The sequence below is a fragment of the Ceratotherium simum genome, chromosome 6 (assembly GCF_057802395.1).
Source record: "Ceratotherium simum simum isolate JZ-2026a chromosome 6, ASM5780239v1, whole genome shotgun sequence".
Classification (NCBI taxonomy): domain Eukaryota; kingdom Metazoa; phylum Chordata; class Mammalia; order Perissodactyla; family Rhinocerotidae; genus Ceratotherium; species Ceratotherium simum.
The window spans coordinates 54599988-54623916 of NC_141905.1; the positions used below are offsets into that span (position 1 = coordinate 54599988).

The 23929-nt window shown below is 39.7% G+C and overlaps 1 protein-coding gene across 4 annotated transcripts in view; it reads left to right on the forward strand.

Moving 5' to 3' along the window:
• Positions 1 to 336: 336 nt before the first annotated feature.
• Positions 337 to 23929, forward strand: part of LGI1 (leucine rich glioma inactivated 1) — a 37832-nt gene continuing 14239 nt past the window's right edge. The window contains exons 1-4 of one of the 4 annotated variants that reach the window (XM_004427851.3): positions 337 to 803; positions 1209 to 1280; positions 19497 to 19568; positions 19664 to 19735. In XM_004427851.3, coding sequence (XP_004427908.2) covers positions 337 to 803; positions 1209 to 1280; positions 19497 to 19568; positions 19664 to 19735 — 683 coding nt within the window. The remainder of the gene's footprint in view (positions 804 to 1208; positions 1281 to 19496; positions 19569 to 19663; positions 19736 to 23929) is intronic. The other 3 variants (XM_087432962.1, XM_087432960.1, XM_087432961.1) reach the window with 3 other exon arrangements.

The following is a 23929-nucleotide window of genomic DNA, read 5'->3' on the forward strand; positions in this document are numbered from 1 at the left end:
CAGCAAGAAATACCAAGGTTTTAGCCAAATGCTGTGGAGGGAGAGTTTCGTTTAACCTCATTTTTCCAGCCAGGGCTGGCTCCAAAGCAAGTTTTTCTTACTAGGTTGTTTGCCACATGAAAAGCAAATTCCCAGAGGTTCCTGAGATTGCCGAGATCCGATGCAAGATGACTGCTCCCACCCATCCGCCCACCCACCCACTAATAAGACATAATGCCGTCCTATTTTTGGTAACAATTAAAGAGCCTCCCGGTGCAAGCAGAAGGCTGTTTATTTTCTGTTACATCACTTCACTTCTCCTTCGAAGGCTGGTCTGGGCTCAGTGTTTTCGTGGTGATGCAAGACGGCTCTCGCCTCCAGCAGCTGGATCCCTCCCATCTCGCAGCACCTCACAGGTCTCTTCCCCGAGCAGTGCATTGCTGGAGTGAGGAGCAGCTCACGAATCAGCTGCAGGTCCCTGTTTTGAAAAGCAGAGATACAGAGGCAAAGCAAAAGGGTGGACTCGTATGTGACCTGGTCTTAGAGCAAGACAATCACCATCTGAATTCCAGAAGCCCTGTTCATGTTTGGGGATATTTTTTCGACTGCATGGAATCAGAGAGAAGCCAAAGGATGGGAAATGCCTGCATCCCCCTGAAAAGAATTGCTTATTTCCTATGTCTCTTATCTGCGCTTTTGCTGACTGAGGGGAAGAAACCAGCGAAGCCAAAATGCCCTGCTGTGTGTACTTGTACCAAAGATAATGCTTTATGTGAGAATGCCAGATCCATTCCACGCACCGTTCCTCCTGATGTTATCTCATTGTAAGGCCCGTAAGCATTTTGATATCTAATTTACGATTTAAAAATTCCAGCCGATGTATTTGGGGCTTTGTATGTATTGGCAGAAGGGCATGGAGAGAGAGATTCCTCTTGCATGCCTGGCCATTTGACAGTGCTAACATTTTGCTGCATTTAGTAATTCTGATTTTCTATTAGCTGCTACAGAACATGCTTAGGTACCCCCCACCCCTGAACATTATTATGAGAAACCTGTAGCAGATTCATCTCTCCTGCTTCATCTGGGAAGGAGCAGTATCATACTTCATAAAATAGTGTCGGAATAGTGACCGTTTTGCTAAACCGGATTAACATAAGGTTTGTTCTGTGTGTGTGTGTGTCTCTTTGTGTGTGTCTGTTTGTTTGTTTTTTTGTTTTGTTTTCTTTCAGATCCTTTGTGAGATCTGGTTTTACTGAAATCTCAGAAGGGAGTTTTTTATTCACACCATCGCTGCAGCTCTTGTGAGAAATATTTATATCATGACTATTTTTAATGTAGCATGTATTTGGATAAGCCCTCTAGTAAAACAATCTCAATATGAATTTTGTCAAATGTGATTATATTTCTGGAGAGAAAAAGAATACCAGTAAAGTGAGAGGTAAATGGGTTTGTCTGCGACTTGGCACCAATGGTGCAGGTTGATTCTTGCAATGGTAAATTTGCTAACCTGCAATGCTATCTACTTTAATCGCTATTTATGAAGTTGTTGGAATGTTGCAACAATGACCCCAATTCCATTCCACTATTTTACTTTCATTTTTGACTCGGGAACTTTGGTTATTTTGCCCTGGAGTTTTTGAATTAGTCAATACAGAACCCAGCATAACATATGCACTCAAGATGTTGTCTCCTGGGGATATAGGGCAGGCTGCTACCCTGTATGATTTACCATGTGGGAAAAAAGATCTGGGTTCTTTCTAGGTAATTCCTTAAAATATTAATTCTCGAGAGACTGTTTTCTAATCTCATCTAATTTATAACTAGTCCCCTTACAAGGAGGGAAAGAAAATATTAATATAGGATAGTGCAAAGGATTAATCTTTGCTGTGTGTTTTGAGTTAGCCACGAGGGAACCACATATTCAGTCTATGTCTCAAAATAGCCAAAAAATAATATTTGACTAAGAAATCAGATCTCTCCACAGGCATAATGTCACACATATAATTTGTTCTGACGTGTAATGTTTGGCAACTGGAGTGCTCGTTCCTAGAGCAGGACCGCATAGGGGTCAAGAGGTCTCACTGTACTCAGGTGTCAGGCAATAGATTGTGGCTGCAGTTTCCTGGTTCCAGGAGGGAATTAGCCAACTGTCGATCAACTGAGTTTTGGTTATCTTAACTGCATGATTCCAGACCCAAGTTTTTTGCTTGTTTGTTTTTGTTTTGTTTTCTTGCCTTAATTGGCCATTTTGGTTGTTTGAGGTTATATATATACATAGGCAAACAGTATGGACTCGAAATGGGAGAGACCTATGTGCAAATCTCACCCCACCACTCACTAGAAACTAGACATGTAATCTTGTGCAAATGACTAACTCTCTCTGAGCCTCAGTCTCCTCATCTGTAAAATGGAGGTGATAACTTATTGAAGGGTCATTATCAGAAATGAATAAGATTAAAGTAGATAAGAAGCTTGGCATAGGTTATGACAAATGGTTACAAATTTTACAAATGGTAGGGTTTTAAATTTTTACAGAAAGCTAAAAAATCACTTAATCTGTTGTTTTGTCTATATGAAATCCCAAAACTGGTTTAACTATTTCATTGAATTCACAAACCTCATCAGGTGTTTTGACATTATATAACAATGTTGGCTAATGTCCTTCTACTAGCTAATGTCTTTGAGTGATTAACAACTGAGTAGAATATTCCTAAGGGATTTATCTGTTTGATTGATGGCTAATGGTGTGATTTAGGGGAAGCGTTAGCACATCAAACAAATCCAAAAAAGGTAGTCTTTAGTACATTAAGCAGCAAAGTCTCCAATGCTGGGGTCATTCCATAGGATTAGAATTGGTTGTATCTGAGAAAGTGATAAATTTTGCTTATGTTGTTCATTTGTTAAATAAATAAATGGCTCATTTAAAAAGCATCCTTTTGATGAGCTGAGGCAGACCTCGCCCCCTAGGATAGTTAAATAGATCAGTCCTTAAAATTCAAGAAGTGTCAATCAAGACATACTACTCCTGTTCCAACACTAGATGGTTAGCTGTGACACAGAAAGCATAGATGGATCAACCTGACCAGTTAGCACGTCTCCACTTTGTTATTGTTGGGTGGACCAGCCTCAGCAAGCACAGATGCTGGACAACGTTATAGAAATAGTTACCGGCTGCTGCAGAGTAATGTGATTACATGTATTTAGAATCACAGAGGGAAGCCAAAGAACTGGTTTTTAAATAGCCCACACCGAGTGTGTGCCATGCCCCTGTGTCCCATGCTCAGAGTTCCTATGGAACATTCCAGCCCTTATTTCTAAAAGCAGTTCAGGTTTCAGAAATAACAAAAGGGCGAGTAATTCCTGCCCTGTATGTCCTCACTTAACTCACATTGGTGACCTCAACATGACAGATTTACACCAGGGCTGATATTATGCAAAATTGTCAGGGGTCAAACTTTGTCTCTAATCTTCAGAACCTTGTTTCCTAAAGATTTTGCTCCCCATTCTTCCTGCCCAATGTTCTCTGCTTCCTCCTGTCCTCAGGAAAGGGTCTAATCAGCTCATTTTCACTGAGGAGGAAATGAATGATAAGGCTCCAAATATAAACTGTGCCATAATCATCACAGTGGTAGGAATGGATGGGTCACAGACAAAAAGAGTTCGTCTGTGGGAGAGGGCCATCCAGTGCCCTGAAAACCCCAAATGGGCTACCAACCCCCCATTGGAATATGAAGACCAAGGGGCCTGAATTTGCCTTTGCATGACTTTTGCCATCAGACCAGGCCTGGGGTTTGCAGTGAATTCTAATGGCATTTGTGACCACAGATTACCAAACTGAGCTGTTGTACCCTGTGAAGAGAGAAACTTCAGAATCAGTTCTGCTTGATCAACGTACAAAGGCAGTTGGTCTCTCACTCTGTTGTTGAAAAGAGAAAAGAAATGACCCATTCCCATCATCCACCCTAAAAATCTGATAATTTCATTATGGCCCCAAATGCTTTTTCAGACCTTCTGCAGAGGCATGAGGAGAAGTACTTTTTGAAATGTCAGCATGGGGTACTGAGGAAAACAGACACAGTGCCTCCTTAAGTTACATACAGTGTTTTGGGGGAAAGAATCTGGTAGGCTGTGGCTGGCAGTGTGTGTTGGAGAACAAGAAAAACAAAAGCCCACACTCTGTAGAGACAGGAGAAAAAGAATAAAATTTTCTAGTAAAAATTCATCAGATTAGTTGTACAAAACGTATTTTTAAAAAATATCTCACTTATGGCTTTAAACAACAACAAAACCTTGCCCAAGAAAATGCAGTTTCATTCATGTTTTCCATAGGGCCCTTTGTGTAACGTAACCAATGAAAACGATTAATTCATTCTAGTTTGCTTTTAGTGATGGGGCGTGGTGCTTGTAGTGAAGGCAATTTACAGAAATGTGTTTTCACACATTACAGCCCTGTTCTTCTCAACTGCAGACTGAAATTCCCAATGACATAGGCTCATAACAGAAGTAAAATTCTAATTTAAGAGTATAAAATATGGCCCCACTGCCATTTCTTTATAAAATTTTTAATAAACTAAATCCCTCCAACTCTTAAGAGAGTTCTCTTTGCAGCGAGTAATTACAGGGTTGGTTGTAGTATCATGCTCAAAAAAAAAGAAATCTATATATAAGAACTCAGTGTGACCTGAAAAAAAATTCTATTTATTCCAATGAGATTTGGTCTTGCTTGAAGCGATGGAATTGATCCCTCTGGGGGGAAAAATATCATTATGTCTTTTATTAATCCACAATCAACACATATGTACATAGTCTGTAAGAAATCAATGACTAAAAACCAATGGCAAAGTGAATAGTATGAACAAGATAAATAATAAATCTATCCTTACTGAGGTTTTATTGTTTAGTCCTTCAAAATATTATCTCTCCAGGAAAAAATATCCATGGCCTATCTCACCTTTACAATGATTGGCATCTTTTTCTATTCTTCCTTATATTACAAGTGTAAGAAAATTTTAGCAACCTTCAATGACTACTCGAGCCAGACCTATTAGCTAAAAGGGCTTTTAGAGGAATTATTAGCTGGTTAGAAGTGAGCATGTTTCGGTTTCCGCCCAGCTGATGCTCCCCACAATGGACTGAGAAGTAAAAACTTCAGTCATCTAGGCTGTTTTGTCTACAATTTGCCCCATGACCCGTAGCTCTGATTTTTAACTTTTTTTGTGTGTGTGTGAGGAAGATTAGCCCTGAGCTAACATCCATTGCCAATCCTCCTCTTTTTGCTGAGAAAGATTGGCCCTGGACTAACATCCGTACCCATCTTCCTCTACTTTATATGGGACACCACCACAGCATGGCTTGACAAGCGGTGCGTCAGTCCACACCTGGGATCCAAACCCGTGAACCCCGGGCTGCCGCCGCGGAGCGCAAGCACTTAACCACTACACCACCGGGCTGGCCCCCTAACTTTTTAATTAATTTTTGTGACTGTGCAAACCAGCCCTGTACAACAAATGTTTTCTCCGAAAGCATATTTCATCCTCTCAGTTATTCAGGCAAAAAAGTTAGGAATTCCCTGCCCCTTCTCCTTCACTGTCCACTTCTAACTGGAAAAGTCCCTGTCAAACATCATGAGAATCTGCCACCTCCTCTTCACCCTAATTGGCCCTAATTGAGGCTGCAATTGCTGTTTCACAGGCTACTGTGGGAGCTTCTGCACTGGTCTCCCTGCTTCTGGTTCTCATGCTACCCACCTCCATTAATGTCACCTTCCTGAAACACAGATCTCATGGCACCCTTGGGCTGGAAGCCTTTAATGGTTCCCTAGAATCAGAGAAAGTCTGAACATCTGAGTTGGTGTTAATAGAATTTGTCTATTTATCCAGGGTCATCTCTCACAATATTGACACCACACAAACACACACACACATACCAAGCTCTGTCCATATGAGACTGAAGTCCCTCATTCCCTGTCCTCTGTTTTCTCAAGCTCTATAGACTTTACTGATGGCTCTAGTACTTCCTGTCATTTATTAGAGCAATTTGTGCTCGTGTTTGCCCTGGGTCTCTCACAAAGGATCATCAGTAGCCAAGGTCCTAGATAACGTTGTAGGCGTAGACCTTGCTTATTTTATATTTTGTCACTTGTAATCCATATTTTCATAGATTTTATAATAAATGCTCCTATTTTACTACCAGTAGATAGTCCTGGTGGTGTTCACACTCTTTCTTGTGTTTGGAATGCCCTATCAGATTTCACATGAACTAATAGTGTGGAGGTCTGGAAAGTGAGCCAAACCAAAAAAATGTGAAGAGGTATTTGTTCATGACATTATGACTTCAAACTTCTTCAACAGAGATTTCCAGTGTTCCAGAACTTAAAAGGCAAAGCATCCAAACTCTTTCCTTAGACCCACTGCCTGAATCTCTTTTGTCCCACCCTGACTTTCTCTTGGTCTTTCACATGTGAAAAATCATACTTAGGCTCCTAGGTTCTTCATTTGACTATGGAGGCTAATTAGTCTCCCTCTCTCCTGTGAAGGGCAGAATTTCTCCTTTGTCCAGTCTGACAGGACATCCAAGGGGAAATGTTAGTTAAGCATTATTAAAATGAAAAAAATTAATTAACGCAAAGATAATTTCCTTTTTGACTTGTGTATACTTGCTTAGCTAAAACAAGTGTCTATTCATTGTAAAGCTGCAAAGCTGTAACAACATGAAAGCAAAGCCTCCCATTTCAGCAAACACATTTTGGGGTTCTCCTGTGCAGCAGGCACAGCGCTGGGCTTTGGTGAGGGCCACAAAGATGAGTGACATCTCTCCCTCCCTGCCCTGAGATGGCAGCTGCAAGCTAGCGATGATCCCTTAAAAGGTAAATTATACTTTGCCCATATTTGAATGTATCGTGAGGTAGTCCTGATAAGCTTTCTCAGGTTGTTCAAAATGGTATTCTGTTGATTGTTGATGGTGGTTGTGCTTGCCAGTTGTTGATCCTGCAGCTGGTATAGGCTACAAAATGATTGCAGGGCCTTGATAATGACAGCTATGATATTGAAATGGCTCTCCCTGGTGAGCTGGCAATGTGGCAAGTAGCAAAGAACACAGATTTTGTGGTCAGATAAACATGGGTTCAAATCCCCACTCTGCTGCTTACTCTATTGTTCTGTGACTTGGGGCAAGCTTAATCAAGCCTTGTTATCTGCATCTACAAAATGGGGAATAACCACAGTACATATTGCACAGGATTATAGTAAGGATTAAATGAAACAATACATGTAAAGCACTTGGCACAGTTCCTGTAACTCAGTAAACATTAGCTTTTATTATGGAATCTGAAAGTCTCTTTAATTTGAATGACCATACCATCAGATTAGCATCTGATTGTATAGACTGGGTTTGTCTACAATCCCAGCTTTAAAATTCTGCTTTTCTACAAATAGGTCTCCAGCAGAACCTGCTAAGAAATCTTTCCTTCAAATATTTCTCACAGGAAATATGAACTATTTACCTTTCCAGGGGGTGAGGGGAAGGGGGGAAACATAACCTTCTTACTTCTTCCTCATGAAAAAACACAACCGGTACCACATTTTGTAAAACATGCCAGATTTTGTTTAAAACAACTAACATTGACAGATCTTCAGATAAGTGGTTCTGTGGTAGGATGGAAAGAGGCTTGAACTAAAAGTCAGAAGACATGGAACTGAAATCCAATTCGGCCACTAAGAGGCTATGTGATCTTGGGTTGGTCACAAAATATCCCTGGGCCTCAGATTTTATATATATAAAACACCAGAGATGGATTACATTATTGTTCTCAAACTCAAATACCAATGGGAGTCGGGGTGATAAGGTAAATGAAGAAAACAGTTGAGCATAAAACAATAGGGATGGTAATGACTGGGGTAAACCAGAGAAGACATGTCTTACCTAAAAATGACGTCCTCAGCTCCAGCTGGTTATTGCTGATGAGAACGTGGTACATGAAAATGGAGCCATATTTTCCTAATTTTCAGGGGAAGGAAGAAATCTGGAAGCAGATTTTTAAATACGATAAAGACCAAACAAAACATAAGTTGGCATTTTGAGACCTTCACATTCAATTAATTAAGGTCTCTTCCTAGCTTAAAAATTCTATTGTATTGTATTCTATTCTATAAACAGAGCTAGTTTAAATTAATATAATATGAAAAATGGTCCTATTAAAAAAATGGTGGGACAAAATTTATTTTATCAATTCTAACAAATCACTAAATTAGATTGTTAATTGAAAGAGCTTAATATGGAATTGGCTATTATAAAGCTATTATTAAAATAATAATGTAATTCCCAATTTCCCAAGCAGGTCCATTAGGACTTTACCAGGACCTCCGCATGGTGGCTGATGATAAAAAAATGTTTCAGTATCCTTACCATGGGACAAGGATTGGAAAGGAATTGTTGGGCACATTTACATGGCAAGCTGGCAAGTGTTTGCCTATATAAAATGTGATTAAAAAGCAATGAACCTTTTTTTAAAAAAATAAAGAGACCAGAATTTATATGTACAAATAACTTAACTTGCAGAGAATCCCTCAGGCGAGGTCATAGATTCTTCCTAACTGTGCTTCCATGGCTAAACATTTCTAGATGCTTCTTTGAGAATTGCCCTCACTGCCAGTTTGGAAGCCATGCGATAAAACCAGGCAAAGTTTTGTTAGGGGGCATTTGTCATTTTTGTATTGACTGATGCTAAGCACTTTATATATTTCATTTATTTCATTTTTTATTTCATCATCACAATAACCCTGTGAGGGGGTATGATTATTTCCATTTTGCAGATAATGCACTGAGTCCTAGAAGGGTTAGGTAACCTCCTCATACCCCTCATAAGTGGGAGAGTCAGGGTTTAAACCCACATCCTCACTTTAACCACTTCTGTCTACTTCCTCTTGAGCAGGAATCACTGGGCTTGACTTTGCATAGTTTTGTTCCCCAAATCAAATCCCCTCTCAAAGGGTCAGCTTTTGCCATTAACGAGGGTATTCAGGGGACTGTGTCCTGATTCCTGAAGACAATGACTGAAAAGGAGTTTCAAAAGCCCTTTGAAAGAGTGGCAGCATTGCTGCCAAGGACATCTAGTTTCCCTAGGATTCCGCTCTCATTTGTATGTATAAGCTCTGATCTCCTCGCCTTAAAAAAGAGAGAGAGAGAAAAGAAAAGAGCAAAAGAAAAAGAACTTACTTTAAAGTTACACCTTAGACCAAAGTTTTCTAAACTTGTGTCCTGTGCAACAGTTGTCTTGAAAGAAAAGGGTTCTTTGCTCAAATAAATTTGGGAAAACTGCACATTCTATCCCTGCTTGGCTATTCACAAAGCACCTTGGCTTAGAAAAGCTTCCGGAATTATTTTAAGTTGTTTCACTTTTCTTAACATCCCATAGAATGTTGGTTCTGTGGACCATACTTTGGGAATCTATGCCTTTGATATTCATTTTATGTGTTAGCTTAATTGTTTATGCCTTGCCTGTTCTAGAGAGGCTTGCTAGCAGAGCTTAGGCAGGTAGAAAGAATCCCATTTCAAAGCATACAGTAAACCATCTATCTCCGTATAAGGAGTAACTCAGACAATTTTGTTAGTGTGGATTCATTGAGTGTAATATCTAGGAGGCAGGCCTCACCACCAGCCCATCGACCTGATCAAGCGGTTAGCACACACCATTTCTTTGGGGACCTCCCAGTGGATGCTCCATCTTTCTGGGAAAGTAGATTATTAATAGCAACCCATTCAACAGGAAAAAAGCCCCTGCGCTTAAATTTACACTCTCACTGTTTTTATTTGGAGCAGTTTCCCTCAAATAGATGTGGCTAAACCTGTGTTTCCCTGGGTATGTTCCATGGAATATTCATTCTGTGTAAAGCCCAATGATAAAAGGTTCCCATTGTCAATAAGACTGGGAAACTGCATATTTAATTCCCTTCTAAAGAGACTCGGTTTACTTAAGAATAGAAAGATTTATGTAATTAAGAATCCCAATTAACTTCACTTATCCACTTTTCCCAATCTTATTTGCCTTTTTTTGTGCATGTAAACCCTCTCAACCCTATAAAGGCCTTGTATTCCAGGGAATACACTCTGGGAACTACTGGATAGGGCTCTTCCAAATTTGCAGCAGATACTAAGCAGATCTGATGGGACTAAAAAGAGGAAGGCTGGCCTTGCCCATGACCATTACCAGCCCCGGCGGGGAGACCGTGCCTGAGCGCAGAATCCCAGCTCTGCAGGTTACAGGCTTCAAATCACTTTACCTCTCTCACCTTGGTTTCCTTTATATTTTAAGTGGAGAATATAAAACCTAGATTATAGTCTTCATTTGAGGATTACAATGAGTTAATAGATGGCAAGCTGCTAAAGATGACGCTTGGCCCAGAATAGGCTTTAGATAAAATTTAAGTCTCTTCTTCTTAGTGTTTCAGGGAGATACAGACTGAATTTATAAACAACATCGGGAGGGTGGGCTGCTGACTAGTCATGCCAACTACTAGAAAGGAAGAGTTTTGACTATCCTGAGAAGTAATGGACTGTAAAACCAAAGAGGTGGGTCCATGCTCAAATCTTTGCTAGTGTGCATGCCAAGAATATTCCCAAGGGAATCCCCGCAAATCTAAAACCTACATTCTAATCCTGGTCCTGCTGCTGACAAAAGATGTGACCTTGGGTAAGTCACTTCTGCAGGCCTCGGTTTCCTCACCTGTAAAAAGAGGAATTGAACTACATATCTCTCAGGGGTGCTGAGCACCCCTGAGCAAAAGTTATGTGGAGCAAAAGTTAAGGTTATTCCCTATCGATCCAGATTAGAGGTAGTGGTCTACTTGAGGATTCACCGAATTACACTGAAAATGTTTTTCCAAGATGAGAGCCAAAAATAACTGTGAAATAATGTGCTCATGTGTGAAGCTTCCCATTTTAATGCTTTCCTATCTTAAGAGCATATTTTAAAATATTCAAATGTGAATTATTCACGGGGCACATGCACTTAGAATGTGTGCATTTGACTAAAGTGAATCATCAGCCTATTATTAATTATCATTCGACTAGCCCTATTCTTTTGGATAAAGGAGAATATTAGTAGCAACCAGAGGGTTTGAATCATTTAAGCTAAGCCAGCTTTAAACAAGTGGGCCAGCCCCTCTAGCTCTGCCCCCAAATCTTCCAACAGCTGTAATCTATGCACCTTGCTCTCATTTACATATATATGCATATATAAACATATAGACACACATACGTACTTGCAAGTGTGCACACTTGTGTTTACACACACTGCCCACAGCTGCCTAATTCCCTGGACAATGCCCACAACAGTTCTGTTGGGCAGGTGACAATCTCACTGGGCCTCAGTTTCCCTAGCAATAAGACTACGGTCCTTCCCTAGGTCTAACAGCTCTTCCAGATCTGATATTTTCTCTCTATGCTTTTTCCTTAGATATTCTTTGGCAGAAGCGTTGGAGACAGGCTCTTATACATTATCTCATGTAATTCTTAGAATCTTCCAGGAAGTCTTTTAGTTATTATAATTTGTATTTTACAGATGATGAAACAGATTCACCTACTTAATGCATTATGTACATAATAAGTGGCAGCTACAAGCTTAGAAACCAGATTCTCTGTTCTATATCTAATCAGTGCTGTCTCCAAGAGACAACCAGGTGCTGGCTGCTCACTCTTCTCTCCTTCATCCACAATAGGCTTCACTGAGGGGGGTTGTATGGGAGAGTCCCCTAAATTGTCTCCCCTCCATAGCCAGGAGAATCTGCTTTGGGCTGGAAGGCAGGATGTAGTCTTCCTCATAGGCCAATGACAATTCTGACGACAGTCGAGGTGTCACAAGTGACTAGAAAGAGTCTGAAGAAGTGAGTGTCATTGGAGCCAGGGGACCCTGGTGTGACTAGATGAGCAGTGTGGTTTGAGACAAGGGGAGATTTTCTCAGCCTGCAGACCTGCCTCCCCAGAACTCCTCACTAGCCATGCAGAGCCCATGCCTACTGTTCCATGAATGAAGCCCACAATGCTACGAGCACAGACTCATGCATCTTTCAAGCTAGAAGTGATCTAAAAAATTATCTAGTCTAGACCCCTCATTTCACAATGTAGAGAGGAGACGTGATATGCTCAAGACCACACAGAGGATTTATGGCCAAGTGAGAATTAAGACCCAGGCTTCCTGATTCTCCCTTCAGTGTGCTCCTTCCCTGGTCCCTAGAAGAGGTGAGAAGCTGGGGCAGGAAACCACTTCAGTAGCCCGTCAGATTTGGCCTTAACACATGTGCCTGCCCAGTGAAAGGACTGTGGACCCCCATCTCTGGCCTCTTGGCTGGACATTGAGCAGCCTTAGCCTTGACCTCCTTCTGATGTAGCTGGATCCTCATTCTGTGATCCTCTGCTCCTTCTTTTACTACTCTGTTGCTGACCCTAGAACTCTGTGCTCCCTGCTAACCCTGTCGCCCACTTTTCTGCTCCTTTTGAATTAAATGCTGCTGGTCCTAGCTTTTCAGTTCAACTAGGAACCCTCTAACAACTTTATGGCCTGGGTTATTGGTTAATTTATTGCTTGTAAAGAAATGTGACCCACCCCTACAGGCCGTTGGATGTAGGCAGTGGAAGGAGGAACTGGAGCTCAGACGTTTTACAGATCTCATCCTCTGATCCCAATGCAATATTAACCATAAAATTATGAAAGCTTTTTTTAAAAAAGCTATTATCAGGGCCGGCCTGGTGGTGCAAGCGATTAAGTGCGTGCGCTCTGCTGCAGCGGCCCGTGGTTCGCGGGTTCGGATCCCGGGTGCGCACCGACGCACCGTTTGGCAAGCCATGCTGTAGTGGCATCCCATATAAAGTGGAGGAAGATGGGCACGGATGTTAGCCCAGGGCCAGTCTTCCTCAGCAAAAAAAAAAAAAAAAAAAGAGGAGGATTGGCAGATGTTAGCACAGGGCTGATCTTCCTCACCAACAACAACAACAAAAAAATTTTTTAAAAAAACCTATCATCAACAAGGGATTTTTTTTTTTTGCTGAGGAAGATTAGCCCTGAGCTAACATTTGTGCCAATCTTTCTCTTTTGTTGCTTGAGGAAGATTAGCCCTGAGCTAACATCTGTGCCAATTTTCCTCTATTTTATATGTAGGTTGCCGCCACAGCATGGCTAACGAGTGGTGTAGGTCCACTCCCAGGATCTGAACCCATGAACCCAGGCTGCCGAAGCGGAGCATGCCAAACTTAACCACTAGGCCATGGGGCTGGCCCCAGCAAGGGATTTTAAGAATACTATTCTAAATATGTATTGAAATCAAATATGCAATTTTAAGAGATTATTACCTATCAAAACTTACTGGATGCTTTATGCAGAGGTAAAGTCATATTTCTAAATACTTTCATTTTAAATCAGAAAGAATAAAAGCATATGAATTGAGGATCAATAAATATCATAAGGAAACCAAGAGAAAATAAATACTAAAGACAGATAAAATAATAAATTAGGTAGCAGTGGGAATAATAAAAAAATCCAAGATTTTTTGGAAAAACCCAATAAAATAGCAGACATTTGAAGGTAGCAATACTCACCAATGGGGAAGGCATTAATTATTCAACAACAGGTTTTGGTTAAATTTGGGTAAATATATCAGAAGGAATCAAGGCAGTGTCTCACTTCACATTATACATAAAAGTAAGTCTCAAATGGATAAAAGAGTCAAATAAAAAAATTTTTTAAAGAGGGAAGGTGTAGGTAATATTTCATTGATCTTAAGTGAGGAAAGAACATTTTAAGAATTAAAGCAAAGAGAGAATATATAATGGAAGTTGATATATTTTGTTAAAAATGTAAAACTTCTATGTGTTAAAAATCACGAATGAAAAGGCAAATCACAATCAGTAGGGAAAAACTCTTAGCATCAAATAATATAGAAAAGAATAGGTAATGTCCATAGTAAATAAAAAGTACTTTGAAAGCAACAAAAATAGTCAAAGGACATGATTTCATAGAAAAAGAAACAATAATGATAATACTAAATGTTGGAGAGGATGTGGTACAATAGGCATTTCTATACTCAGAATTGAACATGTAATTTGATACAAGATAGCAATAAAGAACTAGAGACTTAAAAACCATCTATAATCCAATAATGCTACTTTTAGAAATCTATCCTAAGTCTATCCTAAGGAAATAATGAGAGATATGGAAAAATACTTGTGTATGAGGATGGTTATGGCAGTATTTATAATAGTGAAATTGGAATCAATAATAAAAAATTAAATCATGATATATGTATAACACAAAACTTATTCATTTGTTAAAATTATATATTAAAAATTTATTATCATGAGAAATTGTTCGTGATAAAATAAATACATGAAAAGGACACAGAACAATATAAAAATTATTATCCCAATTTTATAAATATATATGTGTATATATCATGTATATATTACATATATGCATACAAGTGTCTTTGGGTAGTAGGAGTATAGTGATCTCTATTTTCTTCTTTAAGCTTTTCTGTGTTTTCCAGAATTTCTACAAAGAGCGTATAGTATTCATAAGCAGAATACACTAAACTGCATTCAAATTTTTAAAATCCTTTACTTGAAAAAATGCAGGTTGGCATGATCTTAATGTGACTCTGAGACTACTTATATTGATTAATTAATTCCTTTAAAAAGAGATTATTATTTAATTAGATTTCTTAAATCCATATGAGCTGAGCAGTGTTATTATGATTGTCTGCCAGAATGTGGATATTGTGTCATTATGTGATCCAGGTCTTATACTGAGAGACTACCCAGTGTTTGAAAAGCGTGGTAGACCAGGAGTCTTGGGCCTCACGACCTTGGGCAAAGCTTTTGACAGCCGTCCAGGCCTCAGTTTTCTTCTGTCAAATATATATTAACACCTGTTCTGCCACTTTCACCGAGTTGTTCCAAAGACTAGATGAGAACTTGGAGCAGGAGTCTATGAAATGTAGGCTATTATGAAGGCAGCAATCATCATTTTTAAAATGAGCTATTGCCTGCCTGGAATTGATGGTTGATATGTACAGTCTTCCTAAATCTTCTTCTTGGTAAGGAAACATGCACTCCGTTGGTTGCAGAGGAAAAAATCCTCCTCACTCCTCCTACAGTCCATTTTCCAACTGAATTCATGATGCTGATGGCATAGCCCTTGCCGGGAGGGTACAGATAGGTCAAGGCACATCCTTGGGCCCACCTCCACCAACATTCTAGGGAAAAATGCTTTGTTTTTTCCTCCCTAAGAATAGAGGAAGTGGCAGAGACCTCAAATGTTCCCACAAGACCAGGGGCAGAGGGCAAATTCTATAGTATCTCTGCACAAACCCGTTTGCTGCTTGGCAAATCTACTGGGTCTAGATCTCTGATTTGTGGCTCATGGTAACAAGTTCATCCTGATGGTACCTTGGTCCCCACTTACCCCTCCATGTGCTGCTATCTTGAGGACAGTTGCCAAATCTGTGTCATATTATTGCAGACTCTCGCTACCTGTAGTTATGGGGACAGGACAGTCCACAGCATCTGCATGTGCCAGAGCAACTGCTCCAGTCAGACTTGCTGCAAGGAGCAGAGGCCCCCTCAGTCACCGCAGGTAAAGGGTGGCTATTGTAATTGACTGGAAAGCTTACCATCCATATGCAGTCCTGCTACATATAAGAGACACCTGGGGAGATTTTAAATATCCCCGTGCCTAAGCCACACCCCAGGTGCAGAATTTAACCAGAATCCCTGAGGGTGAGAACCGGATATCAGTATTTTTAAAGCTCCCCAGGTCATTCCAAGCACAACCAAGATTAAGAAGCACTGGCTTAGGATCTAAAACCGACCTAGGCATCGCCGCACTCCAGCCTGCACACACAATTCCCCTTGTGAGGTCTCCTCCACATTCTGCTCTCTCCTAAGTGTGTCTTGCACACATTTTTGCCTGCCATGGATCTAACTCAACCCTAAGGCTTGCTTTCTCCTTCAGCTCCTCTGCTGGCTGGCTCCGTCTCTGCTTGCCAGTTCCAAATCCCCAAGAAGGGACTCATCTTTAGCCCAGCTCATCTCACTTTTTGAACCAGGCTACTTGGGCCATGGGATGATGACTGACCTCAGAATCAGCTACTCTGGATGAGAAGCTGAGTCCTTCTTGCCCTAATAGTCTGCGGAAAGGAATGGAGGAAAGGGAGATTGTGAGGTGTAACACGGCCACCCTGGTCTGCCCCAGGTCAGTTGTATGTGAAGATGAGGTGGGGTGGCACAGTTTCCCTTAACAGGGTCTGTGGGATTCTTTAACATATCTGGCCTAATAACAAATCACAATATTGAAATCAAGCATATTTAGAGGAATCCATAAAGAATTGAGGATCAGAATTTCATCCTCTTTATAGAACATGATATTTTTTAAGTCTTTTTAAGTATACACAAGATAATAAAATGGATAGCCAGCTCAGCTATATTTAGAATGTGTATAATTTTACAAATCTAGTCCATGGAATCCTTGTCCATAGAAAACTGCAATTGAATTTAGAATTGAAGGATTAAGATATTCATTATCTTAGCCAGAGGAATATTTTTTTTTGCTTTTATAAGAAACTTTTTAATTGAAATATAATATATATAAAGAAAAGTGCACATATCCTAAGTGTACATCTCTATTGCTTTATTAAGATTTTATTTTTTTTAGAGCAGTTTTAGGTTCACAGCACAATTTAGGAGAAGGCACAGAAATTTCCCATATATGCCTACCCTGACACATGCATAGCTTCCCCATTACCCACCTCCCCCACTATAATGGTACATTTGTTACAGTTGATGAACCTGTGTTGTCATCTAGAAGCCATAGTTTACATTTGGGTTCACTCTTGGTGCTGTACATTCTATGGGTTTGGACAAAAATGTTTAATGACATGTGTCCATCATTATGGTATCATACAGAGTATTTTCACTGCCCTAAAAATCCTCTGTGCTCTGCCTATTCATCATTCCCTCCCCACCACCATGATTTTTTATAAAGTGAATACCCTTGTAGCCAGCACCCAGGTCAAGAAACCAAACGTTACCTTTACCCTGAGGACTCCCCTTGTACCCCCTTCCAGTTACTACTCACCTCCTTACTTCCCCCAGCATAGGTTAGTTTTGCTGGGTTTTATGCTTTATGCAAGTCTAATCATATAGGATATACTTTATTATGTTCTGGCTTCTTTACCTCAACTTAGGTTTGTGAGATTCATCATATTTTTGCATGTAATTTTAGTTTTAGCCAGAGGTTTTAATCCTTGAAATCTAGTTCAACAAACATTATTCAGCCAGGAACTGTGCCCAGGGCTGGGAACACAAAAGCAAATAAGGGTAAGCCCCTGCTATAAGGAATATTCAATCTAGTAATGCAGTAATGACCAGAATTTAATGTAAAGTGAATTCCTCTTTGTTTAACAAATATTTATTCAGTGTCCACTATGGGGAAGACACTATTACAGGTGCTAGGGATAAGCAATGAACAAGCAGATTAAAATTCTAGTGGAAATCCTCTGTTTTATTTCCCTGACATGTGTGGGCAAGTTTTGCCCACTAATATCCATTTCCCTCTCCGTTTTGCATCTGATTCAACATAAGGAGAAATAGTGATGAAAGCTATTTCTTCTGGCAACTTGGAGTGTGTGATTATGAAGTGGCTGGTCCAACCATGGGACAGTTTGTAAACCAGTGAGCATGGGAGTCATTTCTCTGTATCTATTTCTGCCTTATTCCATTCTGTCCATTCCTGATGCTGCCTATACAGAATGAAACGAAAATCTGGAACCTAAGGAAAACTTTGGATGTTAGCTTACCTTGGAGTAAGGCTGAGCAGACTTGTTTTCAAGAACCGTGAAGTGAGAAGAGATAATTGCCAAAGTTAAATCTTTGAACATGTTTTAATAACTATGGACATCTAATACATCTAATACATTCGTTAGAGTTGACTTTTCAGAGCCTAGTCAATTACTTGAGTGTAAAGCTATATCACGTTGGAGGGAGGAGAGATAGAAGAGAATCCAACATGGCTCCAGGATTGATAGCTTAGGAAGAAATGCAAGAGATCATCTAGTTTTGTTTGTTTGGTCCATTTTCCCCCTCATTTTTATGGAAAATTTCAAACATATATGAAGTTATATAAGCATATATAACGTAAAAGTTAAAATAATAGTAAAATTTGTTCCCATGTACCCATCGTTTAGCTTCAAAAATTCTCAAGTCACGCTCAATTCATCTCTAACCCACTGCTGTCCTACTCCTTTGATTATTTTGAAGCCATCCAAGATGTTGAATAAGTTATTCATAAATGTTCAGAAAGTGAGATCTCCTAGTTTTAATCCCCTTAGTTAAGAGGCTCAGAGAGGTGAAGTCACTAAGTTAGCTAGTGGCAGTCATTTTTAGTCCCTAGGCTTCAAAAGTAAATGTCAAAAAGGTTACTAACACAGATTATTGAACTTTACATAGTGAAGTTAAACAGTATGTATGAGACACAAATTGTCAAGTTACGTCAAACATCTGGTTGGTCCATGACCATGGCCTCATTTTGGACAATAGTTACAAGTGGAATATGAGGTCCCTCCATACAAGAACTTCAACATGTAGACTGAGCATCATTTGACTCATAAATTTGTCATCGGTACATTTAAAATCTTATTTTCAGCTTGTATCAACACTTTTATCTAATGAGTTCCACAAATTAATACTCAATCTAAAAAAATAACTGTGTATTATTTGGCCTATAATCACCTCTTTTAAGCCTTCCATTCAGAAAGTTCTTTGAAGAGTTCAACAGGATATGGGGACTACTGGTCGAGGTTCCTTTTCACCAATTTCAAAACCAAATTCCTATGGATTTTGAAATCGCAAATAAATTTGTTCAAGTGAAAGTGTTCTTCTCAACTATTTAGTAACAAAATGGGTCTAAGACTCTTCCTAAGCTTCCTTGTGTCCCATCTTCAGCCTGTTCTATTTTTGAAGAAGGAGATGAATTGAAGTTCATTGAGCCAGTGTCAATGGCTTATCTATTATGAGATGTCACAGCACAACCAAGTATGGAGCTACCTTTCTAGGTTTCCCAGGCTTAAAATCCTGAAACACCATTGTTTGGGCTGGTCAGAATGTTCCAGAAGTTTCTAGAGCAAGAGGGAAATATCCTGTTAGTGTCTTTTTCATGAAAATATGCAAAACGTTGATTTGACTGCTTCAACTGTCATACTTGCCCAATTATATCTCAAAATGTTACCTAGGGCATGGGACATCCATCACTGTGAGCAGTGGGGCACGAAGCCCCCGTTTGATAAACATTTGATGAGGAGATAATTGGGTGTGAAAAAAAGCTGCAAAAATTACCTGAGTAAATAACACTGTGGAAGCAGATATCCAGACATTTTTCCTTACACAACTCCCACTCGTTTCTTTGAGAGATAAAAGCAGCAAATACTGACAACCTGTCAGTTGAACCATTTTCATTGTGTACTTTTTCTGGGCAGGTTATTCACATCGAACTCCTTTGATGTGATCAGTGATGATGCTTTCATTGGTCTTCCACATCTAGAGTATTTGTAAGTAAAAAAACCTTTTTTTAACATAGTTATGCAGGACGAGTTCTCTCAGGCTCCTATAGCTGTCTGACAAAAAATGTTATAACCTGTTGCAGATTCATAGAAAACAACAACATCAAGTCCATTTCAAGACATACTTTCCGGGGACTAAAGTCTTTAATTCACCTGTAAGTATGAATGTTGCTATTACTTTTTACGTTTGCTAATGGACAACACAGTTTGAAAACCTGTGGGAATTCACAAAAATTGAAGGAACCCAGAGGATTTCTGTCCATGCGCAGTTACCATCTCTCCCTGTCATCAGCCCGTGTGTGTCTAGGAAATTGATTACTATTAATATGGTTAGCCTAAACCAACCATAATTAGGAAAACAATCTAATGCAGGGAAATTGTGTGACTGAAATAACTTTTTTATTATCTACATCATTACTCACTTCATGGATAATTATGGGTTGACAATATAGCTCAATTTGATATTTGCTGTTCTTCTTTTTTTCTGTATAAGCCATGACTTTATATACATTTGAACATATGCTATAACCACAGGCAATGTCTAAACTGTACTTAAACAATTTATTTATAAATGAAATATTTAATTATTCAAATGGGGAATTAGAGCTACATCGGTTGTTATTAACAGGGGGCAATTTTGCCTCCTAGGGAACGCTTAGCAATGTCTACAGACATATTTGGTTGTTACAACTGGGGACTGTAACCGGCATCTAGTGGATAGAGAGCATCAATGCCCCTAAACATCCTACAATGCACAGGACAGCCCTCACAACAAAGAATTATCCAGCCTAAAAGGGCACAGTGCTGAGGCTGAGAAACCCTGAACAACATGAATCAAATAATTTGTTTCTCCTAGCCACCCCGGGACCCTATAGACACACATACACACACACACACACACACACATAGATGTATTTTTTTATTGCTATTTATTTATTTCTTATTGCGGTAACATTTGTTTATAATATTGTATAAATTTCAGGTGTATATCATTACACTTCTATTTCTGCATAGATTACATCATGTTCACCACCCAAAGACTAATTATAATCCATCACCATACACATGTGCCTAATCATTCCTTTCACCCTCCTCCCTCCCCTCTTCCCCTCTGGTAACCACCAATCCAATCTTTATCTCTATGTGTTTGTTTGTTGTTGTATTTATGTTCCACTTATGAGTGAGATCATACAGTACTTGACCTTCTGCCTCTGACTTATTTCACTTAACATAATACCCTCAAGGTCCATCCATGTTATCACAAATGGCTGGATTTCATCGTTTCTTATGGCTGAGTGGTATTCCATTGTGTATATATACCACATCTTCTTTATCCATTTGTCCTTTGATGGGCACTTAGGTTGCTTCCAAGTCTTGGCTATTGTGAATAATGCTGCAGTGAACACAAGGGTGCATGTATCTTTATGCATTCGTGTTTTCATGTTCTTTGGATAAATACCCAGCAGTGAAATAGCTGGATTGTATGGTAGCTCTATTCTTAATTTTTTGAGAAATCTCCATACTGTTTCCCACAGTGGTTGCACCAATTCGCACTCCCACCAGCACACACAGGTGTATTTTTAAGGAAACTAGAAGAACATGGGAAGAAAAGGCACTAACATTTATTAGGTGCCTACTATTATGTTGGTCATTATGCTTTACATGAATTTTCATTTAATCCTCTCAATAGTCCTGGCCAGATAGGCACAATAATCCCCATTTTAGAAATGAAGAAACAGGTTTGGAGGGGATATATGACTAGTGAACTGGTAGTCATGTAATTATGATAAAATCAGCTCAGTAGTTGAACTGAAATGGCTATTCATCCATTCAATGACCATTTCTCAAGTGCCTAATATGTGTCTCACTAGTGTTAGATAAAGAAGCAAGAGATCTAAGCATCATAGTTGTTCTGTCAGCTTTAACCTGTTCCCTCACAATGCCTCATTCCCAGCTCTGTTCTAGGCCCCAGGATGCAGCAGGGAACAAAGCAGACAAAAATGCCTGCCCTTTGAGCCTGCATTCTAGTGTGTCCACATGGTCATCATGATGCCTCTACCAAGCCCTGTCACTACTGCTGTTTGTACTTGCAGTAAGGGGGAACTGATGGCCAGATGTATTTTACAAAATCATTATACCTTTCAAGGCTTCTGTATATAGTCATTATAATAGAAACAGCATTTGCAATGCTGCTTTGCATGTCAATGGTATAACGTGATACAAAAATGGCTGTGTGTTGTGTGAATGTTATGCCATTTTGTCACAGAACCAACACTGCCAAACCTAATTTTTCAGACAAAAATGAATAAAAGAAATGAATATGTAGAAGGAGAAATGGAAGTTCATGACCTCGACTTGAGATCTACTTGATTCACATAAATTCCATTCAACCCAGCCTCTGTCCAGTGCTTAGCATCATGAGGGGCTGAAGGAGGCTTTGAAATACCCAACTTTCCTCTCTGGGAACCCACAATATTAGCCATGCCATGCCCCTTGGCTCACTCAAGTGTCTTCTCTCCAGCCTAAAGCCCTCTGGAAGGAAGAAAGGAAAGAAGGATGGAAGGATGGAAGGGAGGAAAGAAAGAAGGGAGGGAGGAATGAAAGAAAGAAGGAAGGAAGGGAGAAAGGAAAAGAGAGAAGGGAAGGAAAGGGGAGAGGCAGGGAAGAGTAAGGAAGGGAGGAAAGTGGAAGGAGGAAAGGGGGAAAGAAAAATCTCTATACAACACCCTACTGAAGAACGTCTGTTTTGTTTGACTAGAGCCTATTACGTCCATCAAGTGAAATGGGAATTTAAATTTGGGTCATAATGAGGCCCCTTCCTTAGAGATATGAAGACTATAAGAAGGTGACACCAGTACAGCATGTGCTTAATATCTAGAAATCTTCAAGCTCAAGGAAACACCAAAGGCAGCCTTCAAAGAGAGAGGCATGAATCTTAACGGTCAAACAGACAGTGAAAGGGAAGTCCCATCTCTCTGTCCGAGTGCTGGAGGTGGGAAGGAGGTGTTATGAGAGAACAAGTTAAAGTTGACTGAGTGAAAGTGACCCTTAGATCTCTTGCATCTTTATCTAACACTTAGGTTGACTCATATGGCATTGCCAATATTAGATTGTTTTTGATCTACTAAAATGGCAATGCCATATGGTTCATCTTAAATAGTCTCTAGGATGTGCCACACAAAGATGAGTAAGATTCAGTTCCAACCTGGAGGAGCTCAGTCTGGCAAAAGGAAGTAGACAAACAAATATTTTCTCACTGAGTGCCTTTGTCCCCAAGTTCTTTCCTCATTTCTAATTATTCTCTTTTCTAATTTCCTTCCTTCCTTCTTTTTTTTCCTTCCTTTCAAGGAGAGGTGGGTAGGGAAGATTTGAAACCCAAATGTCCCTCTGATGGCTTGGTACACTAAGTTCATTTTCCATTACTTATCACTTATAAATAAATCTGACATTTGTTTGAGCCTTTAATTTCCTTTTTAAGATTTTAGGTTTCAAAGTGAACTTTTCTCCACTTCAGACCAGTTCTTCCTAATCAAGGACAAGCGTTCAAGCAGTGAGGAATGATCATCTCGTCCTCTAACCTGCCCATACTGCAGGAAAAGTTTCCAAAGCTTTTTCATGTTCCTGATCTTATCATAGTCTCCTGATGACCTTAAGAAAGAGACAGGGCAGTAGCACTACCCGCATTGACCAATGAGAACTTGGAGGTGCACCCTGTGTTTAAGCTGCTCTTCAGTTAGTAGCGATAAAGCCAAAGTTCCCTGAGGTCTTTAGTGAGACGTCTAGTGCCCTCTCCACCACGTCAGTTGTAGCAGGACCAGAAAGCTTTTATTGAGCTGGCTGGATCCTTCCATGAGACATGATTTGAGGAGCAAAGATGGCCAGGGAAGAGAGACAAGATCCTGAAGACAGGAGCCCTACCCTCACTGTTAATCTCCAAATGCAAATAGTTGGGATTAGACATATACTTATAGATCCAACTGACTCCCACTCTGGCCTAACATTAAAGCTACTCCAAGGGACCCACCTGAGCATTTATGTAAATTCAGTTAGTTCCTAAAGAAGCGATGAACTTATCTCACCTTCTTATACATCTGTCTCAGTAGACTTAACTTCTCAAGAGATATTTACAGACAACTTATAAGTTACTATATATACCCCCTCCCCCACAAACTAGCCCTCAGAAAAGGGAGAATTCCTTATATTGAAGTCCTTACAAAGCCAGTCAAATCCTGGAACCTTCTATCTATTACTTTATTTTCAATTACGGTCCTAATGTTAAACATGTTTAATGTTTGAATGGTTATATATTTCAGCAAGGTTTGAATTTTTCTGATGACTATGTATTACTT